This window comes from Prunus avium, chromosome 2, assembly GCF_965620075.1.
Source record: "Prunus avium chromosome 2, drPruAviu1.hap1.1, whole genome shotgun sequence".
Taxonomy (NCBI): Eukaryota; Viridiplantae; Streptophyta; class Magnoliopsida; order Rosales; family Rosaceae; genus Prunus; species Prunus avium.
Genome location: NC_142285.1, coordinates 43,894,089 through 43,917,517, shown reverse-complemented (window position 1 = coordinate 43,917,517; position 23,429 = coordinate 43,894,089). Strand labels below are relative to the sequence as shown.

The window sequence follows — 23,429 nt, the reverse complement described above, 5'->3', positions numbered from 1 at the left end:
AAGGAATCCTGGGCCGATGCAGTGAGATCATTTGGTCTAAATAAGGCATTTGTTCCTACACATTTCCAAAGAGCAGGAAGCAAAGTTTGGCCATGTCCCATGGGAATCAATATCATGCTGAGTTGAGGTAGATTTATTTATTCTTGAAATATCGTAGTCACTCAAAAAAAATGCACCAATCACATGGAAGTTTCTGAGCAGGCTTCATGGTTGATATTACTAATAAATCAACACAGACAAAAAGGCTTTTGTTCTTTTCCCTTTCCTTTCTTTTTCGATGGAAGAAACAAAAGTTAAAGCACAAAATTAATACTTCGGATAAGCGTTACTCGTGAAGCACGTAACATGTGACATTGACAAGGTGGTTGTGAAAGGTTCGTGAATCATATACCCCCATTAGCCAAAAAACAAAAAACAAAAAACAAAAAAACAAAAGATTTGTGATTCTTTTAGTTCATAGATTGATAAGAAGCAAAGTCAACATGATGTATAGTGGCGTCATCCAGACGCTACCTAAAACTAAAGGGAAGAAACATAAAGCAAAGGCGGGCAACATGCTCTGGATGCAACACAGTTATACAGATGCCTCACAAAATCCCCTTTACAAGAAAGTTTATTTTCCTCACAAAGAGATCTTTCAGTTTCATGTCTCATCCATGATCCATTCGATCATGAAATTTAAAAGTTGGGCCATGTTTCAACGAATTGAGTTCCAAGAGAATTGTGATCTCCCTGTCCCTCTGTCTTGGTTGTCTTTAACCTCTGATTTGACCCGCGAAAGTACATTAAACAAACACCGAATGTAGCCCGTGTGCTTAGTTTCTTTTCCTTTCTTTTTTTCTTCTCAAAGAGCATTTCATCTTCAGCCATCCTGCCAGCGACAAGGAGTCCTAGTAGCTTCTCCAGCTAATGGAGACTTCAAGTGCTAGTGATAATAAATATTCTCATGATAACATAACAGCAGAAGAGGATAGAATCATGTATAATCAAAAGAAGCAATTATATTTCATATTACTCAGGATGCTGTTTACATAATCTGTCATTCGATGAAACAATAAAGTAAAAGATGTATCTCCCACCGTTACTTCATATCTTCAAGATGTTTGCATGTTCAACTTATTACAGTGCGCCTAATTAGCATGCTTGATTAGAGTGATGAGCTGTCCAAATATTTTCATGAAGCTTTGCATTTCAATACCCGAAGATGTGTTTCAGCCCTCAATCTTGTTCATTGTTAAGTTCGTTCGACGGAATGCACTGCAGGTAATGGTATTCAACATAATGCTACCTGAGAGAGAGAAAGAGACAAGAGTTTCTATGGAAACAAATCATGCTTGATATGAATTAAACAAAAATACGAATGCTTACTCATTAATGTGCAAGCAAAAATCCTTTCTGTTGACATCGTGGATGGCATTCACATGCAACTATTCTTGACAGTCACGTCTTAATGTCGTCTAGTTTCAATTTCAACTTCATGTTTCCAGCTTGAACCACAATTTCTTCTTTAGAAGGCTCCACTTTTAAAACTGTCGCTTTCTTACCAAGGGAAGAAACAAACACCAGATTGCCAACCTTGGGAAGCTCAAACTTCTCTGAAATATAAGAGGTGAAAGACATTCTTAGTTGAAAACTCAGCCAGATTGTCAAAGAGATTTGAGAGTCTCAAAAGTTTTCATTGGTTTTTCAATACCTGATGATGATAAAAAGGATGCACTCCTTTTTTCCATTTGATGTTTATCATCAGTTGTGCGTTGACTGTTAGTTTCCAATTTGTGCTGGCGTTTATGCGTTAAAGTAGGCTGCAAAGGTTGAACCAGAGATGCACGGTGCTGTCTTACTTTTTTGTGAAGGATAGAACGAGCCATTGCAGCAGCCTCAGATATTTCTCTCATTTTCCTAAGTCTGTGATCATTACTGTGTTCCATAATCTTCCTTTTGGCAACCAACAGTTTCTCATACGACTCTCTTGAGAGCCTACAAGTACAAACATGAGCAGATATAGAGGCACCATCTATAGCCATACATTTATCTATGCAGCATGACTTGACTTTGTTAACAGCTAACATTGATTATTACCAAAACCTCTGCATGGATTTTATTTTATCAACTTGGATGCCCTAAAATTGAAGTTATGACATCCCTCATTTTCATGTTATTTTCTGTTTTAAACAAATTTCTTCCTTTGTTGAAGATTTTAAGAGTAAGTTCACATCAGAATTATCTAAAATGGGCAGAAAAATCTCACATCAGATGATGCTGTCCTTCATATAAAAGCTTTTGAAAGCCCTGCTTTAACTGTTCCATATCAATTATGACCTGCCATTGGAATAAACAGATGCATTTTTATGCATGACTAAGTACACCCATCCAAAGAACGTCTATAATATATGTTCATATATATATATATATATATATATATATATATATATATATATTAATATAACAGTAATAAAATCTATGCATGTTACCTCATCTATCCCTGCACTAGCTGCACCATATAGTTCGCGGGCATTATCTACCACTTTACCAGGTAGTCCTAACCTTTCAGCTATATTGATTGCATTTGAACGCCCTGCAGCATAAATATCACTCCTTTAGTCATTATGCAGGAATATAATTATATAATGTAACAACAGATCGGAAGACCAAATGACTACTAGTTGCTTGAGAAAAAGTGTTTTAAACAAATTTTTACACACTAGTAAACTACAATACGTACTAACAGAAAAGAGACCAGTTACTCAATTGCATATGGAGATGCATAAATTATGGATCGTCCCTTCCTCTCTCTTCAGGAGAAAAGATTTAAAAAGGAAAAAAGCAAACAAAAGTTAAAGTCGTTTGTCAGAATGAAGACCTGGTACTCCCCAGAGAATCCTGTAAGTTGGCTTTAACTTCACATCATCAAACTCCATACATGCATTTTCAAAGGCGTCATTGCTGTCAAAGGAACAACCTCATCAACACAAAACAAGACTTAATGGCAGGGTAGATATTCTATGGGCTCATATAGATTTCAAATAGGAAGATGGGGCAAACTTGGCTTCAATAAACCACATGCAGAACAACTTTGACTAAATGTCTGACAGCCACCACTTATTTTTCCAGACTCGATGAATTAAACAATTGAACTGTAGTAATTCATTAGTTGCATCTTTAACTTGTATGCCAAATACCTGTATTTCAGGGTTTTGAGTTCCCCATGATGTGTTGTAGCAATTGTCAACAAAGCACCAGTTTCAGCAAAAGATTCCAATAGAGACATCCCCAGTGCTGCTCCTTCGTGGGGATTTGTTCCTGCACCAACCTACCAAAAACAAAAGGAGTTGATACCTGTATTCATTTGCATTTCCTTATATTTTCTAGTAACAATTTGTTACATATCATATTCCAGAAAAGGCAATTTGACCACACCTCATCCAGTAGCACGAGTGAATGACTTGTTGACTGTGACTGGATGTCCTGCAATATGCAGTAAAGATACTGGTTGAATGTTTCATATCATAAAAGTACACGTTAAAGATTTTCACCAAATTCTTGTAGTCAATCAAGTTTTTAACTATTCTATATTTGTACTTGGTCATGTTTATACAAACTTTATTAAAACCAAAGTAGAAACAAACACTTTCCAAAATAACTCTTTCTTACACTTATATGTTTTAAGTGGCCGGAAAAGGTGGAAAGTGATTGGGTCAGGGATTGTTCATCGCCAATGTCAGCAAAAACTGAATCAAACCAAGGGATTTGTACTGATTCAGAACACAAAACATGAAGGCCTGCGATATTTAGAAAAAGGGGGTCACAAGCCACGCAACTTGATGAATTACATTTGTGATTAATTCTTCAGTCCCTGAATATTCTCTACCCTCTTGTAGAGCAAGCTGAGAGGAAGTGTATGTGCTAAGAACCTCATATTGATAAGAAAAATTATGAGAATTACATTACATGAGTGCTTCATATCCAAATAAGGATACCAATAAAATAGAATAATTAAATTACATCAGAAACATATGTATGCTTGTAAGACTACTGGTAAAACTCCACGAGCTTAAAGGATGATTGAAAGAATTGAGAGATATCAGATAAACCTGATTTTGCCATCATAGCTGCCAATCCTACGGTCTTTAGGCAAATGGTTTTACCCCCCGTATTAGGGCCAGTGATAACCAAAACTCGAGTTTTTTGAGCTATGAAAAAATCAACTGGAATTGGTTTAACCTGTTCCAGTTCTATAGCCTGCCAAACAGGGGTAAAATAACCTTAAAAACAGAATAGTTGTATAACAAAAAATAGAATGTCTGAATACTAAGAGATAAGAATTTATTATCACCTGATAATATGTATAATCAACCTATTCAAAAAAATTACCTTCAACTCTAAGGATGAAATATCTATATTTTTTCCTGCTTTCTGTGTAACATACTCTCCTTGCAGATTTCTTTTGATTTCCTAATAAGAAAAAGGACAAGAACCAAAAGATAAGTAACGAAAGAACTGTATATAAATAAATTTGTCAAGAGGTAAGCTATATGTGCAATGATTCATATTTGAGAAGAAATCAATGACTGTCGACAAATGGCAATCACCTCAATGCAATTCCTCTTGTGCAAGGAGTAGATGACCACTCTATTAAAAGAATAAAGTAAAATAACGTCGATTTAAATTAATTATATATCCTGAACCATTATTCAGGAACTGGAATAAGACAAAAACTAATAATAAAAAAGTGGCACCAGGTTATGGATATTGCATAAGTACCTTAGTGGCAATTTTTAAATCTTTCCTGGCCTTCTGTAAATTTTGTCTATGCTGGTGAAGTAGTAGAGGATGATAAGCCTTCGGCAGATACAACACCCATTCATTCTTTGAGGGATCGGATTGTTGTGGATGTTTGTTCCCTGATACGTAGGTATCAGAAGTGAAAGAGCCAAGTCCTCCTGGTAGAAATAGATTGGGACATGTTCCTCCAAATGCTAGACCATAAGTTGCTCGGGCATTGACCTACAAGTTAACAGCCCAAGCTAAGGAATTGCCAACTAAAACAAGCAGACAAAGTAGCACCACAAGGGCATTCAGAAAGCAATTCCATAAGTCCCATTGAAGAATAAGATGTGTGTGTGTGTGTGTGTGTGTGTGTGTGTGAGAGAGAGAGAGAGAGAGAGAGAGAGAGAGAGAGAGAGAGAGAGAGAGAGAGAGAGTATGAGAAGATATCATTAAATGGTGGCAGCAACCTACCACATCCAGTTGGATTATACTGTTTGATAGTTGTTCAATGTTATCAAGATCTATTTGCATCTGTACAGTAAACCACAACATAAATGTTATTTTTTAATTTTTTTATTCAAAAAAGGAAAAGATTATATAGCCAGAATAAAAAGAGTTATAACCACATAAAGCCACAAACCTTTTCTGTTAACGTTAAGAGAACTTCTGCCTCAGCTTCTGATACTAGAGCCCTTGTCCGTTGCAACTCATCATTTAGAGGGATAGCAGATATTGGCTCAACGATGTTTCCTATGCCTGAACTACTATAACATTATATCACTTTCAGGATTGAAATAATCAACAACTGAGATGAGATGAGTGAGAGAGAGAGCCACACCAATTGGTTAAGACCTGTAAAAAATAAATAAAGAGTTCTTTGCATGCTCAGAGGTGATAAACGTTATACAACAAACTTAACAGACCTGGGCAATAGGAGACCCTTAAAACTTGTCAGTTCGCTCGCACTGGATTTTATACACCACCTGCCATCAACATTACTCACTTCCTGAACGAATGACAGTATAATAATTAGGAAATCATCTTGAAGATTCTACGAAATACATCTCTGAACTTGAGCTTCTTACCATAGAGGGTGTTTCACTGTCATCCCTAATTAGGCTGTTCATTAACTGATTTATCTGAACAGGAGGAGCAAGCGGTTGTAAGAATAAGTTGTGAATGAGAATGAAGAGAAATGATAATTTCAAAATCATAGCCTATTTGAAAGCTATCACTTTACGTTTTAAATAAGCATAAGAGTACATGTTAGAAAAACATTTACAGTGTGTTTGGGTGAGGTACTTTAAAGTACCAAAGAACTAATAAAGTGATAGGATTTAGAACATGCTTCTCTAACATGTAAAACCCATTAAGAAGGCACACAACTCAAACCCACTAAGTATAGGGTCACTATATTACCAAGCAATTCATGGTCTATTTAAATGTACATAGGACGTGATCATAAACAAAATAAAAAGTAGGAATTTACCTTTCCCTCAAGTGTCCGAACTTGATTGCGTAATCGTTTCAGAGTAGGACTCTAAAACAGGGAATACAAGTTTTGAGTGAGACAAGAATCCAGGGAAAACAGATAGAACATTTATAAATAAAAAAAATCAATCAGATAACGTTAACTAAAGACTTCTTTTGAAGCACAAAGAAGAAACGCAAAGATTTATTAGAAAGGGGAAGAAAACAATAAATATAGACTAGCTCAGTCAGAAACAAACCGCAGAGTCTTTAACACTGCCATCTTCCTCTATAACTTGCTGTATCTGCTTAACGAGTGATCGGTTAATGACAAATCCCATTATCTGCATAAAATAGTTAAAGTAGATTCAAATGCATTTAAATTGTATGCTAACAAATAACAATTGGTAGTAGTTTATTCAAATTTCAATGTTGTGTTTACCACTGGTGAAAGAGGCATAAAACGTGTGTACCAATCTGCATCTTCCTTGATTGCAACTTTAAGATTACTCTGTAAAACCTCTGCGCACTGTAGCAGCGCCGCAACAGCCAACGCTTCGTTCCCATCCAGTGGTGAACTCCTCCGAGCATGTTGTATGGCAGATTGCACCTTCAAACACAACAAAGCAAAAGGTTATGTGGGCAGTGGGCAAAGTCATCAAATTTTCATGAAAGGAATGATATTAACTTAGATGATTACCAAAACGACATTGAGGCCGCTAAAATCCAGAGAGCAAGCACCGTGCTTGCGCATTTCTACGGCCGCATTGGTTTCGTCCAAAAGTCTGAGGCTTTCTTCGTATGTCTGATTCAAATACCATAGCTGTGCCTATGTATTGCAGTATTACACCAGCAGCAGCAGAACCAATGTCAATATAAAACAAATGAAGAAGAAAGAAGAAAGAGGATGAAGAGCTTGTTGGAGGAGTACCTTAGTGGCTTCGCGGCCTAAGGAAGTACGAGCAAAAGAGGCAACGGAATCGCAGAGCTTGTCCCATTCCAAAACCCTAAGACTGTCGTAGTGGGCCTGTGATATTTTGTGGGACTGGTAATTAGCCGAGGAGATTGAGGAGGGTTTGAGGAAATTAGCACGGTTGCTGAACTTTGTAAGAGTAAGAGTAGCAAGAGGAGTGGGAAAGAGGGAGACGATGGGGTTGCCAACTCCAATTGGTGCGCAAGAAAGCATTTCTCTCAGTCTATGGGTTCCGTTACCAACGGTCACAACTGGCGGGTACAATTTCTCGGCGTTTATCCTCAGGCCGCCATGATGCTGATAATGACGACCAGGCAACGTGTGGCGTAGCTGCCGACTAGCCGTATTTTAGATTATGGGCCGACTGGTCTTATAGTGGGCTCCAAATAACTTAACGGCCCGGTTCAAATGTTAGAACTGGGCTTATAGTTATAGAGGGATGGGTACCTTGATATGCAAGTAAAATTCAGGCTCCCCATCAAAGCCAGACCCGCTTGATTTTATTTATCGGGTCAAACCGAAGCCTTGATGTGCAAGTAAAAAGAACAAATAGGAAAAGCAGTCTTGATTGTATAAAAAAGCAGCCTTGGTTGTCAAGGTTTTTCTCCACTACCTCTTGAGGTACAAGCCTCTGTAAATATTGGTTTGCCATAAAGTTGGATAAAGTTGAATGCTTATGATGGACGTAGGAGAGGCTCTCACGATTTTAATGGTTGTGGTAGTTCGCTTAGAGATTGCAGCGGAGTTTGGATTTCTGATTGTGTTGCCATTCTGGGTTATAGGAATCTTCTAACTGTCGAGATGATTAGACGCTGACCATCAAGTTTCATCCTCTTGGTTCTCTACTTGTGGAATTGTTGGGCTCTTTTTGGGCTTGTGATTTGATACACTTGTAGATAGAGAAGCAATATGCTGCTGCTGGCCTTGTTAACTCCGGGTCTCTTTGCTCTGTTCTCTTTACAATTGTAAGTAGTTCTTAATTAATGATTTGGTCTTGTTTTAGTTTTAGTCTTGTCTTTATAACCTCAATCACGCTAACAGATATATATATATATACACGCAAATGCCGCACAGCACAAAATCTCAATTATAAAATCGAAAAGGAAGAATCATGTGGAGGCTGTTTATATTACAAAGAGACAAAGACTATGTTTGTTTTGTGACAAAAACAAAAACACAAAGACAAATTTTAAAAAAACTAGCCGTTAATTTTGTTTTTCTTTTGTTGCATGTACAAGAAAACGCACAAACGCCTGTCTGTCCTCCTCTATTACTTACTACTGGTCATGACAGCGGTCAGTAAGAGAGGGTGTTACCATACAACGATAACCTAACGAAAAAAAGATGACAAAAAGATATCAAGTCTTTCTTGCACAAACGCCTGTTGCTGTTGTTGTTGTAACCCATTGGCGGCTTGGCTAGATTACAAAAAAAATTAGAGCTTGACCTCCAACAAAATCAATTCAAATGAATCATCAGTCCAGACCCATAATTCAGAAAAGTCCGAACAAAACCGAGAAGCCGAGGACGATCAGCCACACAATGTGAACCAAAAGCAGGGCTTGAGCGGAGAGAGGGGCAGAACCCCCATTACCCACCTCACAAAACCCTAGCTTGGCCACTTTCACCCCAGCACATTGAGCCTCCTGGCACCCGCACCAGTAGGTCACACCGTCCACGCCGCAAACCGGGTCGGGTCTAAAGCAATTTACAGGGCACATGGGGTGGGACGAGGGTGACGACGACGACGACAAAGGAGACGACGGAGTCCCGCCACATCGATCGGCTGATTGGGAATCCGAGGGCAGTCGGATGATGGTAGATTCATGCTCGGATCGTACGGTGGGGAAGGAACAGAGGATGAAGATGGGGAAGAGGATTAGGAGGATGAGAGGGATTGGTGATTTTGCGAACTGGGGCTCCATTGTTTGAATTTAAATTAAAGGCGAGCTCGTTTCTTTTCTTTCTTGTTTGTTGATGAGAAAGAAAAGAAAAGAAAAGCTCGCCTTTTTATTCTTATGCAGTTGATGTTATGGAATTGTTGGGGAAGCTAACCCAATCCTCTCCTAAAATCTTCCCCAAATTCAAGAAAATTGAGGGGAAATCATTTAATTTCCGAGCTGCAAATCCTTCTTCTTCCCTGAACCTTCCCCAAATTTGAGAGATTGGTTCTCCAAATCAGGTTAGGTTAGGTTAGATTGGTTTATGATGCTCCGAAATCTAAGTTTACCATGGAAATGTTGTTCATTGACTGCTTACTCAATATATCCTCATTTCGGTGGGAAAAAAATAGGGGGGAAAAGGATCGACCTTCGAGTTCATCCCTAATTTTTAGGGTTGAACGAAGGGGACGAAGATGAGACACTTGTTTGACGCGTAATGCCTTATTGGGTTAATTGTGCCTTGGATCTTGCGAGACGGCGTCGTTTATGCGTCAAATAGATTTTGACACTGAACGCTGAATTCGGCCGGAATATGGGGACAGCCATTGCCTTGGACATCGACTTTGAGTTTGTGTGCTCGTCTTTTTTCAGTAAATCTGTTTTTAATAGATTACAACTATTACGTGTCTTGAATCTTGATTGATTAATTTTGGTGTCGTCTTTTTCCTTTTCTAAAAACACGTAAAAGAAGTTTACCACCCAAAGAAATAAGGAGCAACAACCTAATTAATTTTGGGCCGAAAGGGAAACTTATTGCAAATTACAATACTCTTACCAAAGAGAACTTACACTTACAATCATGGGTTGCAAGTTATGTAAATTACCATTATTTCCCAAACTATATACTCAGACTAATAGGCCAAGAAAACATTCAATATTTTGTCAAAGATAGGTTATAATGAGGGCTGATAGTAAGGGGTCCTTAATAGTAGCCGGTCAATGAAAATATTATTATTGAACACCTCAATATAGTCCTCTCGTTAGAAAAGTTACGGGCTTAGCGCACATGGCAGATTTGTTATTTATTATTTCGTAAACTTTTCCAAGTTACTTTACTTTGGGAGCTTCTATAATGAGGATGCTATTTGAGGAGTTTATTTGAGGATGCCCATCTCACCATCAAAAGGGGTGTGGACCCCCCAATGCACCCCACCCCCCCATGTGCTTTGTTTTTTGTTGTTGATGGTGAGATTTCACCTCCTCAAATAACTTCCTCACTCAACCTCCTCATTCTAGCCTTTCCGCTTTACTTTAGCTCACGGTCCAGTCTATTTCTAACCCAGTTTATCACCTTCAACTGTAGCCCATCACCTAAATAAGTCCAACTCAGCCCATAGTTGTAGCATTATAGCATGGGCCTCCATGTATACCGCCTGTCAGCCCATAGTTTTTTGTTTCATGTTTTTTTTCCCCCTTAATAACATTTATATTCTTTCTATTTTCTTGATTTGGTGAAGTCTAGAATGGTGGAACAAGAGACACATGGTGTTGGAGCAGCCATGAAATGGGACAGGAGCAACTGTAATAACTAACTGGAAGCGCATGTCTCTGTAGAGGGAGAGCAAGAAAGGCGGAGGGAGGAGCCAAGGTGAGCTTTGAAAAAGTCAGGGCATATTTATTTAGAAATTCACGTTTTGACAGGGCGATCCGGTGAGTTGAGAAATTGAGACCAACAGTTTCTCCTAAACATAAGACCCATCCTTCCACTATATGAACCCCATCTTGTCCTAAATTCTTCCTCAGCCTCAACAGCGCCCTCCCCTCCTCCAACAAACAACAACAAAAAGTAGATAAATAAAAAAGAGAGAGCTTCATCAGAAGAACTCCAAAGACTCGCTCATTCGTCCCATACTTTATCAAAAATCATGGGAGGCTGTGCGAGCAAACCAAAGGAGTTCGATACCGCCCGCCCTGAGGCTCTCCCAGCTGACTCCACCAGACCCGAGAAAGCAGACCGTGAAGCCGAAACGACTACTGATAGTACCAACGTTGCAGCTGATCAAGAGGCGGTGGACACCACCAACACCACCAATGTAGAAGCAGAAGCACCTCTGGTAGATCTCTCAGAGCCAAAGGAGGAGGAGGAGGAGGAAGCCGCACCTGTTGTTGTTCCTGCTGCTTCTGCTGAGGCTGCGGCTGCGGCTGAGGCTGAGGTGGTGGCAACTCAGAAACCAAAAGAGGAAAAAGTAGCTGATCAAGTTGAAGTTGCTGCCAGGCAACTAGCAGAGGTCAATCTTGTTGAGGCTGCTAAGGAGACCAAAGAGAAAGAGATGCTGGCGGCTCAAGAGATCAAACCAAAGGCCAAAGAGGAGGAGCAGCCTGCTGCAGACATCATCAAACCCAAGGCCAAGGAGGAGGAGCCTGCTGCGGACATCAAACCCAAGGCCAAAAAGGAGGAGGATGTTCAAGACAAACCAAAGGCAGCTCCTGCCTCAGAGGGCCAGAAAAAAGATGCACCTATTCTCGCTGTTTGATCCATTGCGCCTCCAATCTAAATCTAGCTACTAATTAATGTATCTCCCAAAAATAGAGCCATAAAGTGCAACACAGCATTGATGGATATATTGGTGCACTTTGTATCTGAATTTTTGGGACTCCACAACCACAAGTAGTGAAAATACTATTTTACTTACATCCCATAATTATTAATCATGTGTGCGCGCTAAGTTATCTATGCTAATATGCCTCATAGTCGATTACTCTGGAGTTTTAAGAATAACATGTGTGATGCAAAATGTTTGATTAGGACCATCATTTATTTCCTGCAGAAGAATCTGGCAAAAATAGATCACATGCTCAGAATTCAAAATTGGATTTCTGTGACTCAAATACTACAATCTTTGCATGGAATTTGCATTACTCTTACATTACATGGATAAATACAAAAACAAATCAGAAATCTCATGGAGATGGAGCCACAGATTACTAACTTTTCACTATTGACGTCAATTCTACAAACAGCTGCCCCACCACTCTGTATTCCCTTATAAAAATCGATATTTTCTAGCACCTTTTCTGTTACAAAATTTAAAAAGACGGTTCCTTTTGATCTGTAAAGAGTCTTCCACAGAAAAGACTTTTATCATTACTAAGCAGGAAAATATGCAGACATGAAGATAATAAAGAAATACTCCAAACGATATGTTAACAGAACACTAATTTTGATTACTCTGTAGAACACTGAACAATTAACATGATATATCTATTTCACTAATTGTGATGATTCCAACGTGTGTGAGCGTGATACAAACTTTATATGCCCGAGAAAATGGAAAAGACAATTCCAAATTATGACTAAATTGATCTGCTAAGCCCACCCATTGTTATCACTTTTCTGAGGCAGGTTCAGCAAATGAAGGAGCGGCCTTCTTCTCCTTGGTAATTTCCTCTAGATCAGCCTTACTCTCACCCTTCACAGCCAGCAAGACCAGAACCACCAACAACGGATAGCTCACGGTAGTCAGCGACCAATTCGTAACTAATTGGGTGAGGAAGGACACCTTGTGTGTATCAACTTGCCAAGCAACAGCTGCCCCAGCACTCTGTATTCCCTTATAGAATCCAACATACCTGCAATACACACGCACAAAAGTTGTTAACCATCACAATTAAATTGATCACAAACTTTGATTATATGTTAGCCTCCAAACAGTCACTTTATTCTATCACTAGTCATCATGTGCACAAAAATCATTGAGATATTAAAAACTTGAGCAATAAGGCATATTCTATTATCTGATCTGATCCATCATCTGTGTTACCTGCTTAGGGTCTCAGAGTCATTAGCCAAGGCTCCAATAACCCAGTAAACCATGCTCTGGAACATGGAATCCAGCAAGCCAAAACTGAAATACAAGACGAATGGTCCGGCATAATCCGAACCAGAGTCCTTAAAATCCAACTTCACTGGAGAATCACCGCGAGAGTAGGTTAGCTGGTTGACAAGCCCACCAACCCAAATTGCAGTGCCAACAATACTAACCACTGTAATGCCAGCAAAACCCCTTGTCCTCCTACTCTTGAAACTGAAATCCATTACGTATCCAATCCCAATCGACCCCAACATCTGGGCTCCCCAATAAAACACATTGTTCAATCCTCTGGTCCTCAAATTAAACATAACCTGATTGACATTGTTGAACTGGTAGGTGTAAAAGAAGTTGCTGGACCAAGCAGCAGGGATTATAAGAAGCATCTTCCAATTTCCAAACAGCTTGGCAATCTCAACAACCTCAGTTGAAACACTAGAGTACTGAATGTTGGTACACTTAGTCCCATCATCACGAACAACCTTGCTAGGCGGCAAAATGGCCAGGGATAAAAGAGTCCCCGCAGTCATGAAAACCATGAACCCAATATAAGTAGCATCATTAACAGAAGCTGCCTCGCTTCTATTGTAATTAAGAACGAAGGGAATTAGGCCTCCAATGACACCACCCATGTTGAAGATACTCCAGAAAATGGAAATATATGTCCCTTTCCGATTAGCCGGGGGATAGGAGGTCATGATGGCACCTTGGCAAGCCCAAAGCAGGCCTGCACCGACTCCAAGGATTGCTCCGGCGACAATTGCAAAAGCCTGGTGCTTGTGGTGATTGTAGTACAAGAAGGAGCCAGCGTAGAGGACATAGGTGGAGCAGGCTGAGAGGAGAGTGAGGCGAGGGCCAAGGATGTTGTAGATGCCACCGCCGAGGATGCCGAAGACGGCGAAGGTGGTATAGAGGGCGGTGGAGGCGTTGTTGGAGGCTGTTGGGTCAACCTGGCCACCACCACCCATGCCTGAGAGGGCATTGAACATGCCTGGGCAGCAAAAACAGACCAACCCAATAAGGCTCACTTGCACAAAAGGGGAGTTGTACCTGAATCTCGATTGGGGCACCTCAGTGCCTCCTGATTCTTCAGCTCCTTCGAAACCCATCAAGCCAAGATGATGACTTTGACGATTTTAATGGTTTTTGTGATTGCTGAAAATGAAAAGTTTCTTCCTTTTGGAGGGGATGGGAAAGCTCGAGACTTTATTCGGGACAAAAGAGACAGAAGGGAATTTAGGGATGAGGGGTTGAGGCTCTGAGTTGGGGAGGCCAAAGAGATGAGAGGGGTTTTGTTTTGAATGCAGAGTCCGAGTGGGGTGTGGAAACTGGAAAGTAGAAAAGGACTGAATTTAGGAGCAAAGAGGGAGGGGTTGCTGGGGCTGTCTCCGATTCTGACAAGCACATGCTATGTATTGATGGTAGGTTTGATTTAAGTTGAGAAGATATAGTCCATGATGAATTGCAAAAGGTCAAAAAAATAACAAGGAATGTGGAAATTGGGATTTGGAAGAGACAAATTGCATTGCAAATGACAAATTTTGGATTCCAGGCTTGCTTCCTTTCCAGAATCCAGCGGGGTGTGAGAAAGATGTGGGAAAGGTCGAAATATAAATCCATGATCCCAACAGGACGACGGGGATGAATCTGCATAATAATAAAACTATTAAATAATTGAGAAAAAGTCAATCTCAATCAGTTTCAGTTGTTTTGTTTTGTTTTGTTATAGGTGGAATAGAATCTTGGAATTTAATTCCTATGTGGACCCGCTTCTTCTAGCAAAAATAACAGGGCAGTCCAGAGGGAGAACACCAAAAACATGACATATATTTTTATTTTTTAGTAATGTTTTTTTTCACTTGAATGTTATTCCAAAAACAAATGAGTTGGGAAAACAAGGGTGTTATTATTATGTCTTATGGCAACCCTGTCCTAAAAGGATAACATACGAATGTGTTAAAGATTCACTAACATAGATAATTAAGTTGGGTGGGTTATGTCTAATTTGCAGGCGCATATTAGAAGGAAAGGAAGGTCCAACAACAACTTGACTAACTAATACTTAATGAAGGAATACCCTTTGCCTTGTTGTTTTCAACTTGTTTGGCTCAACTTTCTTTATATTTTCTTTATATGCTTATGCTTTCAGGCTTTCAGCAAAGGGAGCTCTCATTCATTACTCTTTGAGTCTTGACAGAAAAAGTCATATTTTGCTGCGACAAATAAATTGTCTATCACACAAAACTAACATAGTGATGTTAAGGCATTTAAATATGGCATTATTAGCTCATGCAATAACAACAGGCCAGCCGGCTGCAACGAATTATTTTTGTTGTTTTTGTGGAAAAACATTTGACAACACAAGCTCACTTGGGTTGGAACTTGGATGGATCATGGATGTATAGCCTTCCTTTCATTTCATCAGAGCTCATGGTGGTCCAATCAAGAATTGACCATCAGTGATAAGGTTGTAAAGGATAAGGGGATGATGTCGTTCATTTCAAGAATTGACATTATAGGCTTGCCTTCTCTTCTCACTTTTTCGCCATTTGTAAGTTCTGGAAGCAGCTCCTAAGATGAAAACAAACGAAAACACCACCAGCTTAGTCTACTACAACAAGACCAGACAAAATATTATATAGGGCAACTGAGGACTTTATATATGGACCTCATAAAGAATGACTCCAGTTAACTGATAAGATAAACTATTGATTTTCAAATCTGTTAGGCAGAAAACCCATCCATTTTCAAAAATCAGGATTTTTGTGGAAATGTCAGAAGAACTTATACATAAGTTTCAATTTGTCACCTTAAAGAAAAATTTAAGCAAAATGTCACCTTAAGTTTTTAAAATCCATGATTTGTCGCCTGACTTTAACATCATTCAATTTTCCATCTATTTTGAAGGGTGTTTTAGTCTTTTCAATATGTAAACCCTCTTTTTTATATCATTTAAATATAAAACTACATAAACTTTCTTGCTTGGAAAGACTAAAATATCCTTAAAAATGAATGGAAAATTAGATGATGTTAAAGTCTAGTGACAAATAATGAATTTTAAAAACTTAAGATGATATGTTGCTTAAATTTTTATTTAAGGTGACAAATTAAAATTGATATATAAGTTCATGTGACATTTTTATTAATATCCCTCGAAAGTCAATAGTTGTATTTGTATAGAGGAGGTGACAAATTAAAATTGATATATAAGTTCATGTGACATTTTTATTAATATCCCTCGAAAGTCAATAGTTGTATTTGTATAGAGGGGCCGAAGCCCATCAAGAGCTAAAAAGGGAGGTCCCCAAAAACACAAGAAAGCCCATCTATCTGCAAATGAAAAGCAAAAACCTCGCTCATTTGTAATTAATAATCCACAGAACGTTCACCACTATGAGAAATTAGATGAAAGAACAATGACAAGGGAAAATAACCAGTTCCAACCCAAAAAATTTCAATTCCTTGATATGATTTGGCATCTGTCATTCTCATTGCAACAATTTGACACTTTTTCGTTAATCACAGCTCAGATTAAGTGGTCGCATCCTACCTTTAGGCTAAAAGAACAAAAAGAAAGCATCCATCCTACAATGGAAGAGTCTGGTCTGGTGTATAAGAACCCCAAAAGTGGTTTAATTGTGCAAACAACTGAAACAAGTCAACTCTATGCTCCTTTCTTGCGGTTTTGAAGAGAAAACCCTGGTTCTTTTGCATCATTATGTTCATCAACTGTTTCCTCAATCAGTCGAATCCCGTGCTCAGATCCTTCTGAGGAAGTATCACCTTTCGTGCCTCCAATTGTTCCAATAGTGGAAGGATCATTAACCAAGCTTTTGTAGATTGTTAGTGCTTGAGAAATCATGCCAGCAGGATTATTTGAAGCACTAGGAAGCAACACTGTTGTGCCCTGCAAAAATTTTAAATAAAAAGAAGAAAAAAAACTATTTTATTAATCAATTGAGCATCATTAGATACAGCAGCATATATGCATAGTTAGATGGTTCTGCTCTCACCTGTTTGGCGATATTACCAAAGGCTTCAACATACTGCTCAGCAATTTTCAAGGCAGCTGCCTGCAAATCAGACCATAATTTTAGTTCCTTCCTCCACACAAACAAACAAAGCACACACATAAGATTTTCATAAAATCTGTACGCCACATGCCAACATCACGGAAGACAAGTCTATATGATCCTTGCTTATAAGGAAAAACTATTCTCGGCTCTAGAAGATGCTAAGGAAGAACTGGACCCTTTTCAGATTTACTGATACTTGAACAATTTAATACATTATAATAACATCAACATGGAAACTCATCCACATCCACATCCACACCCAGATGTCCTGCAACAACCTATAGAACTCATGATTATTATTATTATTTTCCATTTTACAATCAAATAGAGTTAAAAGGATTTAGAAGCTTTGGCCTATTGGACACTAGAGTACGTGGATGGCATCCAGTTAGATATTTGATATGAGATATAAAGGAAAGAAAAGTGGGTCTGAGGGTTGGGGAAGAAGAAGAAGAAGAAGGAACATCCTGTAGTTAAATATCAAAATCTCAGGTAAAATGTGAGGGGTAGGGTAGGTGGAATGTGAGGGCTTAGAGAGAATAATGCATCACCTTCCACAAAATCTCAACAAACTAAGCTAAAGAGCCCGTAATGTAGCAATATTTTTTCAACTTCCCAATTAATAGTAACCCAATTTGACAAGATGCACGATGGGAAACCATATGATGTTGCATTTTTTATATGAAAAATAAGCAAAATAAGGATGTACTCATTTGGAATGAGTGACATGTGTTGGAGCCTGAATGGACTAAGAAAACAAGTGCCAACCAACTATGTGCATAGCACCACCTTTCTGGAATCCCCAAAACTTTATTGAGAATACTACAAGCACAATGAAGGAGATTGAAGAACCTCACCTCTGCACCGCCACTTTCCTTGAGAGTCTTTGACACAAGGGTAATTCCTCGAGATGTTGCATTTGCTTTAGCAAGGATGGACTGTGCTTCTCCTGTAAAAGAATGAAAAAGTCAAATGGAAATCTAATCAACTAAAGGAACATCAACATCAAATTAACCACAACTTTGCACACTACTGGGACTAAATTATATCAGAATTGCAACTACCTTCTGCTGCTAATATTATAGCACTCTTCTTTCCGTCTGCAATGTTTATGTTTGCCTGTCTTTCTCCTGTGAAAGATCAGAAACATTAGTTTCTGCCAATGCATATTCTACCTACAAGTGTGACTCGAAATACTACACTTAAAAGAAGCACACGAAAAGACAATGTCATCATCTGTTTGCAACCCTTAAGGTTCACTACAGAATTTCACTTTGCACGTATAATTGAACTATAAAACGAACATTGAGTTCCTTACCTTCAGACTCAAGAATCTGAGCTCTCTTTTTGCGTTCTGCTTCTGCTTGCATCTCCATAGCATCCCTCACCGCACGAGGAGGAGTTATGTCCTCTAAACAAGTATGAACAGTCAAGCATTTACGAAATGATAATACAATTTGATAAAAATAATAAAGAGTATCTGATGAAACACTAGCAAAAGGGGTCTCTTACTTATTTCATATCGGAGGCACTCCAAGCCCCATGCTGTAGCAGCCTTGTTGAGCCCTGTCTGCAAAATGATGCCCGCTCAAAATATTTCTTAACCTAATATGCTAACTTACAAAGAAAATAGAACTTAATTAATGCTGATGTAACAATGTTTAAAGACAAGGGTACGCAAACTGAAGGCATGCCCCTCATCAGACATTTTCTTATTACCAGAAAATTAACACAGAAACATCATCAAAATACAGGACAAAAGCTTCTTAGCAGAGACTCAAACCATAACTACGGCTCTAAAGAAGACGCCAGATTCTTAATCTTCATAGTTATCAGAAGCAAAAGGGAAGATAAAAATACCACTATCTCATCATTGAGGGATTCTCTTTCCTCAAATGTCTTGTCAAGAGTCATTTTCCCAATTGCAATACGCATAGTAGTCTGTGCAAGCTGAATAGCTGCATTGATAGGATTGTCAACCCCATAGGATGCCAGCATAGGATCCATAATCTGCACCCACACAAGAGAAAACAAAGCTCCGTGTAACCCACTAAAGAAATATATATACGAAGGCACACAAATCCGATTCAAGAATGTGATATTACCCTGATGTAAAGCACACCATCAATCATAAGGGCGACATTGTCTTTGGTGATAGCGGACTGGTCAGGAACATTAATGACCTCTTCTTTCAAGGAATGCACATAAGCGATTCTATCCACAACGGGAATCAAGAAATGGATACCCGAATCCAGAGTCCTGACGTACTTTCCAAACCGCTCAATCACAAAGGCCTTCTTCTCAGGCACAATCCGAATGCCAAAATTCGTCGGAGGCGTAATCTCATAGTTTCTACACATAAAGATCCAAATTTCTCACCCAAATCGTATAAAAACCACCAACCCATAACTTGAAAAGGCACGCACACATAAAACCCAAAATAAATCCGCAAGTCATTTCATATTTCCAATAATCCAACAACCCAATACTTGTAAGAAGAAACACGCAGGAGTAGGAATTACCTGAGATCGCGACTGCTTCGGTAGTTCCGAACGGCGAGCAGATTGTGTGAGGGGGCAAACGGAGAGGAAGATGGAGGGGAAAGAAGTGGGTTCGACTGTTTGAGGATTAATGACGAACAGGTGGTGAGGGCTCTTACACCGGCAGATTGGGAATGGTGGAGATGCCTCAGAGCTCTCAACGAGTTGAGGGAATTGAGCTTAAACATATTCATATTCTTGGCTTTTCTCTTTCTGTTTTTTGGGATTTCTCTGCTGCTAGTAAGAATTCAATGGGGGGGTTTTACAAAGGCGAAGGGTTTTATGAAGCCCTCGTGGCCTTGTTCAAATCTATCTCCTTATTTTCTTGCTCTCCAAGAAGAAGTGCGGTATTTTATTTTTATTTTTCTTTTGTTCTTTAACTGATTGCAGTTTTACCTGAAAATTTCCTTGGCCAACACTAAAACTATAACCCGAAAATGACCAGCAACATTTTGTCCATTTTTTTTATGTCGGCTTCCCTTTGAAAATTAAAAAGAATAAAAATCAAAACTAAATTTTTGATAGGTTTATTAACAATTGGCCACATCATAATCTCATAGGATATTCGAGTTGCCCCAAAATTAGCTCTCAAAAACTTGTGGTAGGCCTAAGTTGGGTATCAACATAGCAACAAAAGTGATACTCTCGGATGAACTTGCGTCAATGGGTTTCATTTCAGGCAGCTCCTCTTGCTTACTTTTTAGAACAATGGTGAATAGTGAGGCCCCCAACCCAAGAAGGGCATGCGTAAAAAGACATTGCAATTGGCACCTGCAGCAATTGATATTGCGTATGACTTATAAAAATACATGCCACAGCAGCACATGTTGCTAATTGGCTTTTACATTTGCAATCTATTATACAAACATGACCTCAATCAAAAAGACTAGTAATTGTAGCTTCATTTGAAAGAAGCACAAGAATAACCAGTGCAAAGGGCGCCGGTGCTGTTGTAAGGGAACAGAGCAACTGGTCGACTCGGTGGCAACTCCGGGATTGGTCTCTCCATGCAAAGAAACTCCACCACTTGCTCCATACAAGGCCTCCCTTTGGTCACATTCAGTGTGCATAGCAACCCAATTTGCATAACACTAATTGCTTGCTCCAAGTTTATCACTGTGCCCATCCTCCTATCCACTACCCTCGCCATTTCATCTATCTCGTGCATTCTCCATGCAAAGTCCAGCAAGTCCCTCTCCTCCAATTGCCCCAACTCTGCCTCCAGTCTCTGCCTCCCGCCAACCACTTCCAACACAAACAACCCAAATTCAAACACATCCGCACTTTGGCTTACTGCTGACTCGAACCTTTTTGATTCTGCACCACATAGCACAAACCCAAAGTCCCCAAGGACTGCGCGGAAACTAATATCAAGAAAGACGCTAGTTGTTTTCAAGTTCTTGTGGGATAATTGATTAGAGTGCAAGAAACTGAGGGCCTCAGCCACATCTTTCACAACCTTGAACCGCCGAGTCCACGGAAGAACACCCACCCCAAATAGCCATTTGTCAAGGCTCCCATTGGGGAAAAACTCATACACAACCATGGTTTCTTTCTGATCTTGACACCACCCTCGGATCGGAACCAAATTTGGATGCCTAACCTGGCTAATGCCCTTTATTTCCTTCAAAAACCTTCGCCTATCAAATCCTTGAGAGTGCAAAAACTGAGAAGAAAACCGCTTCACAGCCACTTGACATCCATTCAAAAGCTTTCCCCTATAGTACACACCTCTCGAGCCGCTACCCAGAAATTCATACTCGCTGAAGGATTGAGTAGCCAAGGAAAGCTCGGAGATTGTGAAGCAGCGGGGCTTGTTGGGAGGCCTTGGTCTCTGCTTCTTCTCCGGCAGCACAATGGAAGTGTCTGATATTTCTGTACTTTTGCGCCTGCTGTTGTAGTATAGGCTAAGCACAACAGCCAGAACCAAAACCAGCACAGCAACAAAGATTAAGAATGTGCCTGGAGGCTCAGCGCTCGTGGTACCTGCTCTGCCATGTACAATGATGTTACTCTCGCATGTTTCCACTGAAGGCGTCCAAAGAAAAGCTTGGCTAGTGGAGCTGAAATTCCAAGAGAGGACGCTGTGGATTTGGGTATGGTTGCCAGTGGAAGCTGAGAATCCGACGAACATGTACTCGTTGAGAAAGGGTGAGAGATCAAGAGGGCCAGAGAAGATCGGCTTTGATGGAGGACTGTCATTGCTGACGCCGTCTGATCCTAAATGAATTTCCATCCAACGGCGTGAGCCGTCGTAGCCAATCCAAGCTCGGTGGACTGAACCATCGTTGAGAAAGACACCAACATCGGAAGCGTTGATTGTTTTGGTGGAGACGATCGTGCCGAGGTTGATTCCGACATGGTTGTCATTGGGGTCTCCGAACTCAGGATTGAGACGCGTGTCGAACTCGACTGCTATTGCCTTGTAATCATCCTGACAAGCGTCGTTGAGCATGCCGAGCCACGGGCCAGGCCTGCCAATGGTGAACTCGTCAGGGACAATGATGAAGGTGAGGCCACTGCCACCATGATCAGAAGAATTAGCACTGAAATTGGAAGAAGAAGAAGAAGAAGAAGAAGCATTGTGGAATTGAAAAGAGAAGGTTGTTTGGAAAGAAGCAGGGGACTGGGTGTGAGGGTCAAGGAGACGGATGGGAGAAGAGTAGAGGGCTCTGCCTGCTTGGTGTCTGAGATGATCAATATGATTGCCGTTGCCGTGGGGTGGATCATGATCATCAGGGATTTGGATGGCTGATGATGCGGAGAAGTTGGCACTGCCAAGAAGCTTTACATCTTCTAAAACTCGGGGATTTTTGGAGAAGCTGAAATCTGGGAAAGAGAGATGCTTGGTGACGTTAACCAGTGGTCCATGTATACGGTGCTTGTTGTCACTACCTGAATGAACTAGAACTGTGTGTTCAATAAACACCAAGCATATGAACCAGATGAAGCCATAGTTGTAGTTGCAGCAACCCATTCGTATATTTTGAAGATTTGAAATGCTTTGATGATGGAAGGAGGTGGGGTGGGGGATCCTATCCTATAAAGAAACAAGATTTGGACGGCTACAGAAATTACTTGTACTAGTTGGGATAAATACGTATTGATATTGGACAAGTAGTTCTGTAGCATTGTTTGATTAAAATCTGCAACTAGTTAGTTATGAATGATTGAGAATCAAGTCGACAATAGAAAGAAATTGCGGCCACATATACAGGTAAGATAGGAAAGCAGGCAAGTTAGAGATAATTTTTTTATTACAATACAACATCCTGAACTGAAGCTGAAGAAAAGGAATGATGAATCATTTGTTACCAATCATATTATATGACAGATTCTGAGTCTCTCATCATAGTCAAGCAATAAGTCATGGACGATGGAGATGGGTTTTGGGTCCATGCCGCGTCCCTATACTCCTTTTGCACTCCCATTCAGTCTTCCTTGGACCACCAGTTTGTGTTTTTTTTCTTATTTTTCCTTTGGCTCTTGTTGGCTTTTTGTCGACCACCAGACCAGACCATATTAACAAATCCCATCAATAGATCAAACTCAGATATTCAATTCCTACCCGCAAGGTATCATGTGTATTATCATTGATTCGACCCTTCAATAAAACACTCTCAAATACCAAAAACATAAACATGAAGAAGAATGTCCGGGCCAAACGCGGGGTGAAACAATGGAAGCCCAAATCGATCTAGGGGAGATCAATTTTGTGTTTCTTGTTGCCCCGTTCCACTTACTTCTTTTTCCTTGTTAACCTGTTACACTTGTTCTAAATCTGTGTTAAATATGTAAACCGTACAAGTATTATAATCCCAAAACAGACACATCACATAATTAAGCGGTAA

At 39.8% G+C, this 23,429-nt stretch overlaps 6 protein-coding genes across 9 annotated transcripts; 1 reads left to right on the top strand and 5 right to left on the bottom strand.

Annotated features, from left to right (window-relative positions):
* Window positions 1-983: 983 nt before the first annotated feature.
* On the bottom strand, window positions 984-7,557 carry LOC110749657 (DNA mismatch repair protein MutS, type 2). 4 transcript variants are annotated; one of them, XR_015833998.1, is made up of 21 exons: window positions 7,169-7,557; window positions 6,938-7,066; window positions 6,680-6,847; window positions 6,498-6,581; window positions 6,257-6,307; window positions 5,853-5,906; window positions 5,691-5,773; window positions 5,408-5,531; window positions 5,239-5,298; window positions 4,762-5,004; window positions 4,372-4,452; window positions 4,092-4,239; window positions 3,652-3,779; window positions 3,418-3,465; window positions 3,180-3,310; window positions 2,861-2,943; window positions 2,472-2,575; window positions 2,249-2,319; window positions 1,694-1,977; window positions 1,369-1,595; window positions 984-1,288 (listed from the first exon to the last, which is right to left on the bottom strand). XR_015833998.1 is itself a non-coding variant. In XM_088249395.1 (20 exons), the coding sequence occupies exons 1-20, from the start codon at window positions 7,421-7,423 to the stop codon at window positions 1,441-1,443; spliced, it is 2,484 nt and encodes an 827-aa protein (XP_088105521.1). In that variant the 5' UTR covers window positions 7,424-7,557; the 3' UTR covers window positions 984-1,440. The 4 variants fall into 4 exon arrangements, 1 of the variants encoding a protein (XP_088105521.1); XR_015833997.1 differs by having other exon boundaries at window positions 984-1,257; XR_015833999.1 differs by having other exon boundaries at window positions 984-1,257; window positions 5,408-5,528.
* Window positions 7,558-8,274: 717 nt separating this feature from the next.
* On the bottom strand, window positions 8,275-9,687 carry LOC110749581 (uncharacterized). The gene has a single exon (XM_021949700.2). The coding sequence runs from the start codon at window positions 9,133-9,135 to the stop codon at window positions 8,704-8,706; it is 432 nt and encodes a 143-aa protein (XP_021805392.1). The 5' UTR covers window positions 9,136-9,687; the 3' UTR covers window positions 8,275-8,703.
* A 983-nt stretch (window positions 9,688-10,670) lies between these two features.
* LOC110749628 (uncharacterized) lies at window positions 10,671-11,785 on the top strand. Its single transcript, XM_021949776.2, has one exon. The coding sequence runs from the start codon at window positions 11,019-11,021 to the stop codon at window positions 11,625-11,627; it is 609 nt and encodes a 202-aa protein (XP_021805468.2). The 5' UTR covers window positions 10,671-11,018; the 3' UTR covers window positions 11,628-11,785.
* Window positions 11,786-12,295: 510 nt separating this feature from the next.
* LOC110749605 (UNC93-like protein 1) lies at window positions 12,296-14,600 on the bottom strand. The gene is made up of 2 exons (XM_021949745.2): window positions 12,915-14,600; window positions 12,296-12,723 (listed from the first exon to the last, which is right to left on the bottom strand). Exons 1-2 carry the CDS (start codon window positions 14,069-14,071, stop codon window positions 12,480-12,482), a joined length of 1,401 nt encoding a protein of 466 aa, XP_021805437.2. The 5' UTR covers window positions 14,072-14,600; the 3' UTR covers window positions 12,296-12,479.
* A 1,792-nt stretch (window positions 14,601-16,392) lies between these two features.
* On the bottom strand, window positions 16,393-19,969 carry LOC110749652 (uncharacterized). Its single transcript, XM_021949802.2, has 9 exons — window positions 19,561-19,969; window positions 19,144-19,390; window positions 18,899-19,048; window positions 18,551-18,608; window positions 18,357-18,449; window positions 18,103-18,168; window positions 17,896-17,987; window positions 16,976-17,035; window positions 16,393-16,869 (listed from the first exon to the last, which is right to left on the bottom strand). Exons 1-9 carry the CDS (start codon window positions 19,770-19,772, stop codon window positions 16,627-16,629), a joined length of 1,221 nt encoding a protein of 406 aa, XP_021805494.1. The 5' UTR covers window positions 19,773-19,969; the 3' UTR covers window positions 16,393-16,626.
* Window positions 19,970-20,336: 367 nt separating this feature from the next.
* LOC148297085 (L-type lectin-domain containing receptor kinase VIII.2-like) lies at window positions 20,337-23,336 on the bottom strand. Its single transcript, XM_088247750.1, has one exon. The coding sequence runs from the start codon at window positions 22,553-22,555 to the stop codon at window positions 20,480-20,482; it is 2,076 nt and encodes a 691-aa protein (XP_088103876.1). The 5' UTR covers window positions 22,556-23,336; the 3' UTR covers window positions 20,337-20,479.
* Between the last annotated feature and the right edge of the window lie 93 nt (window positions 23,337-23,429).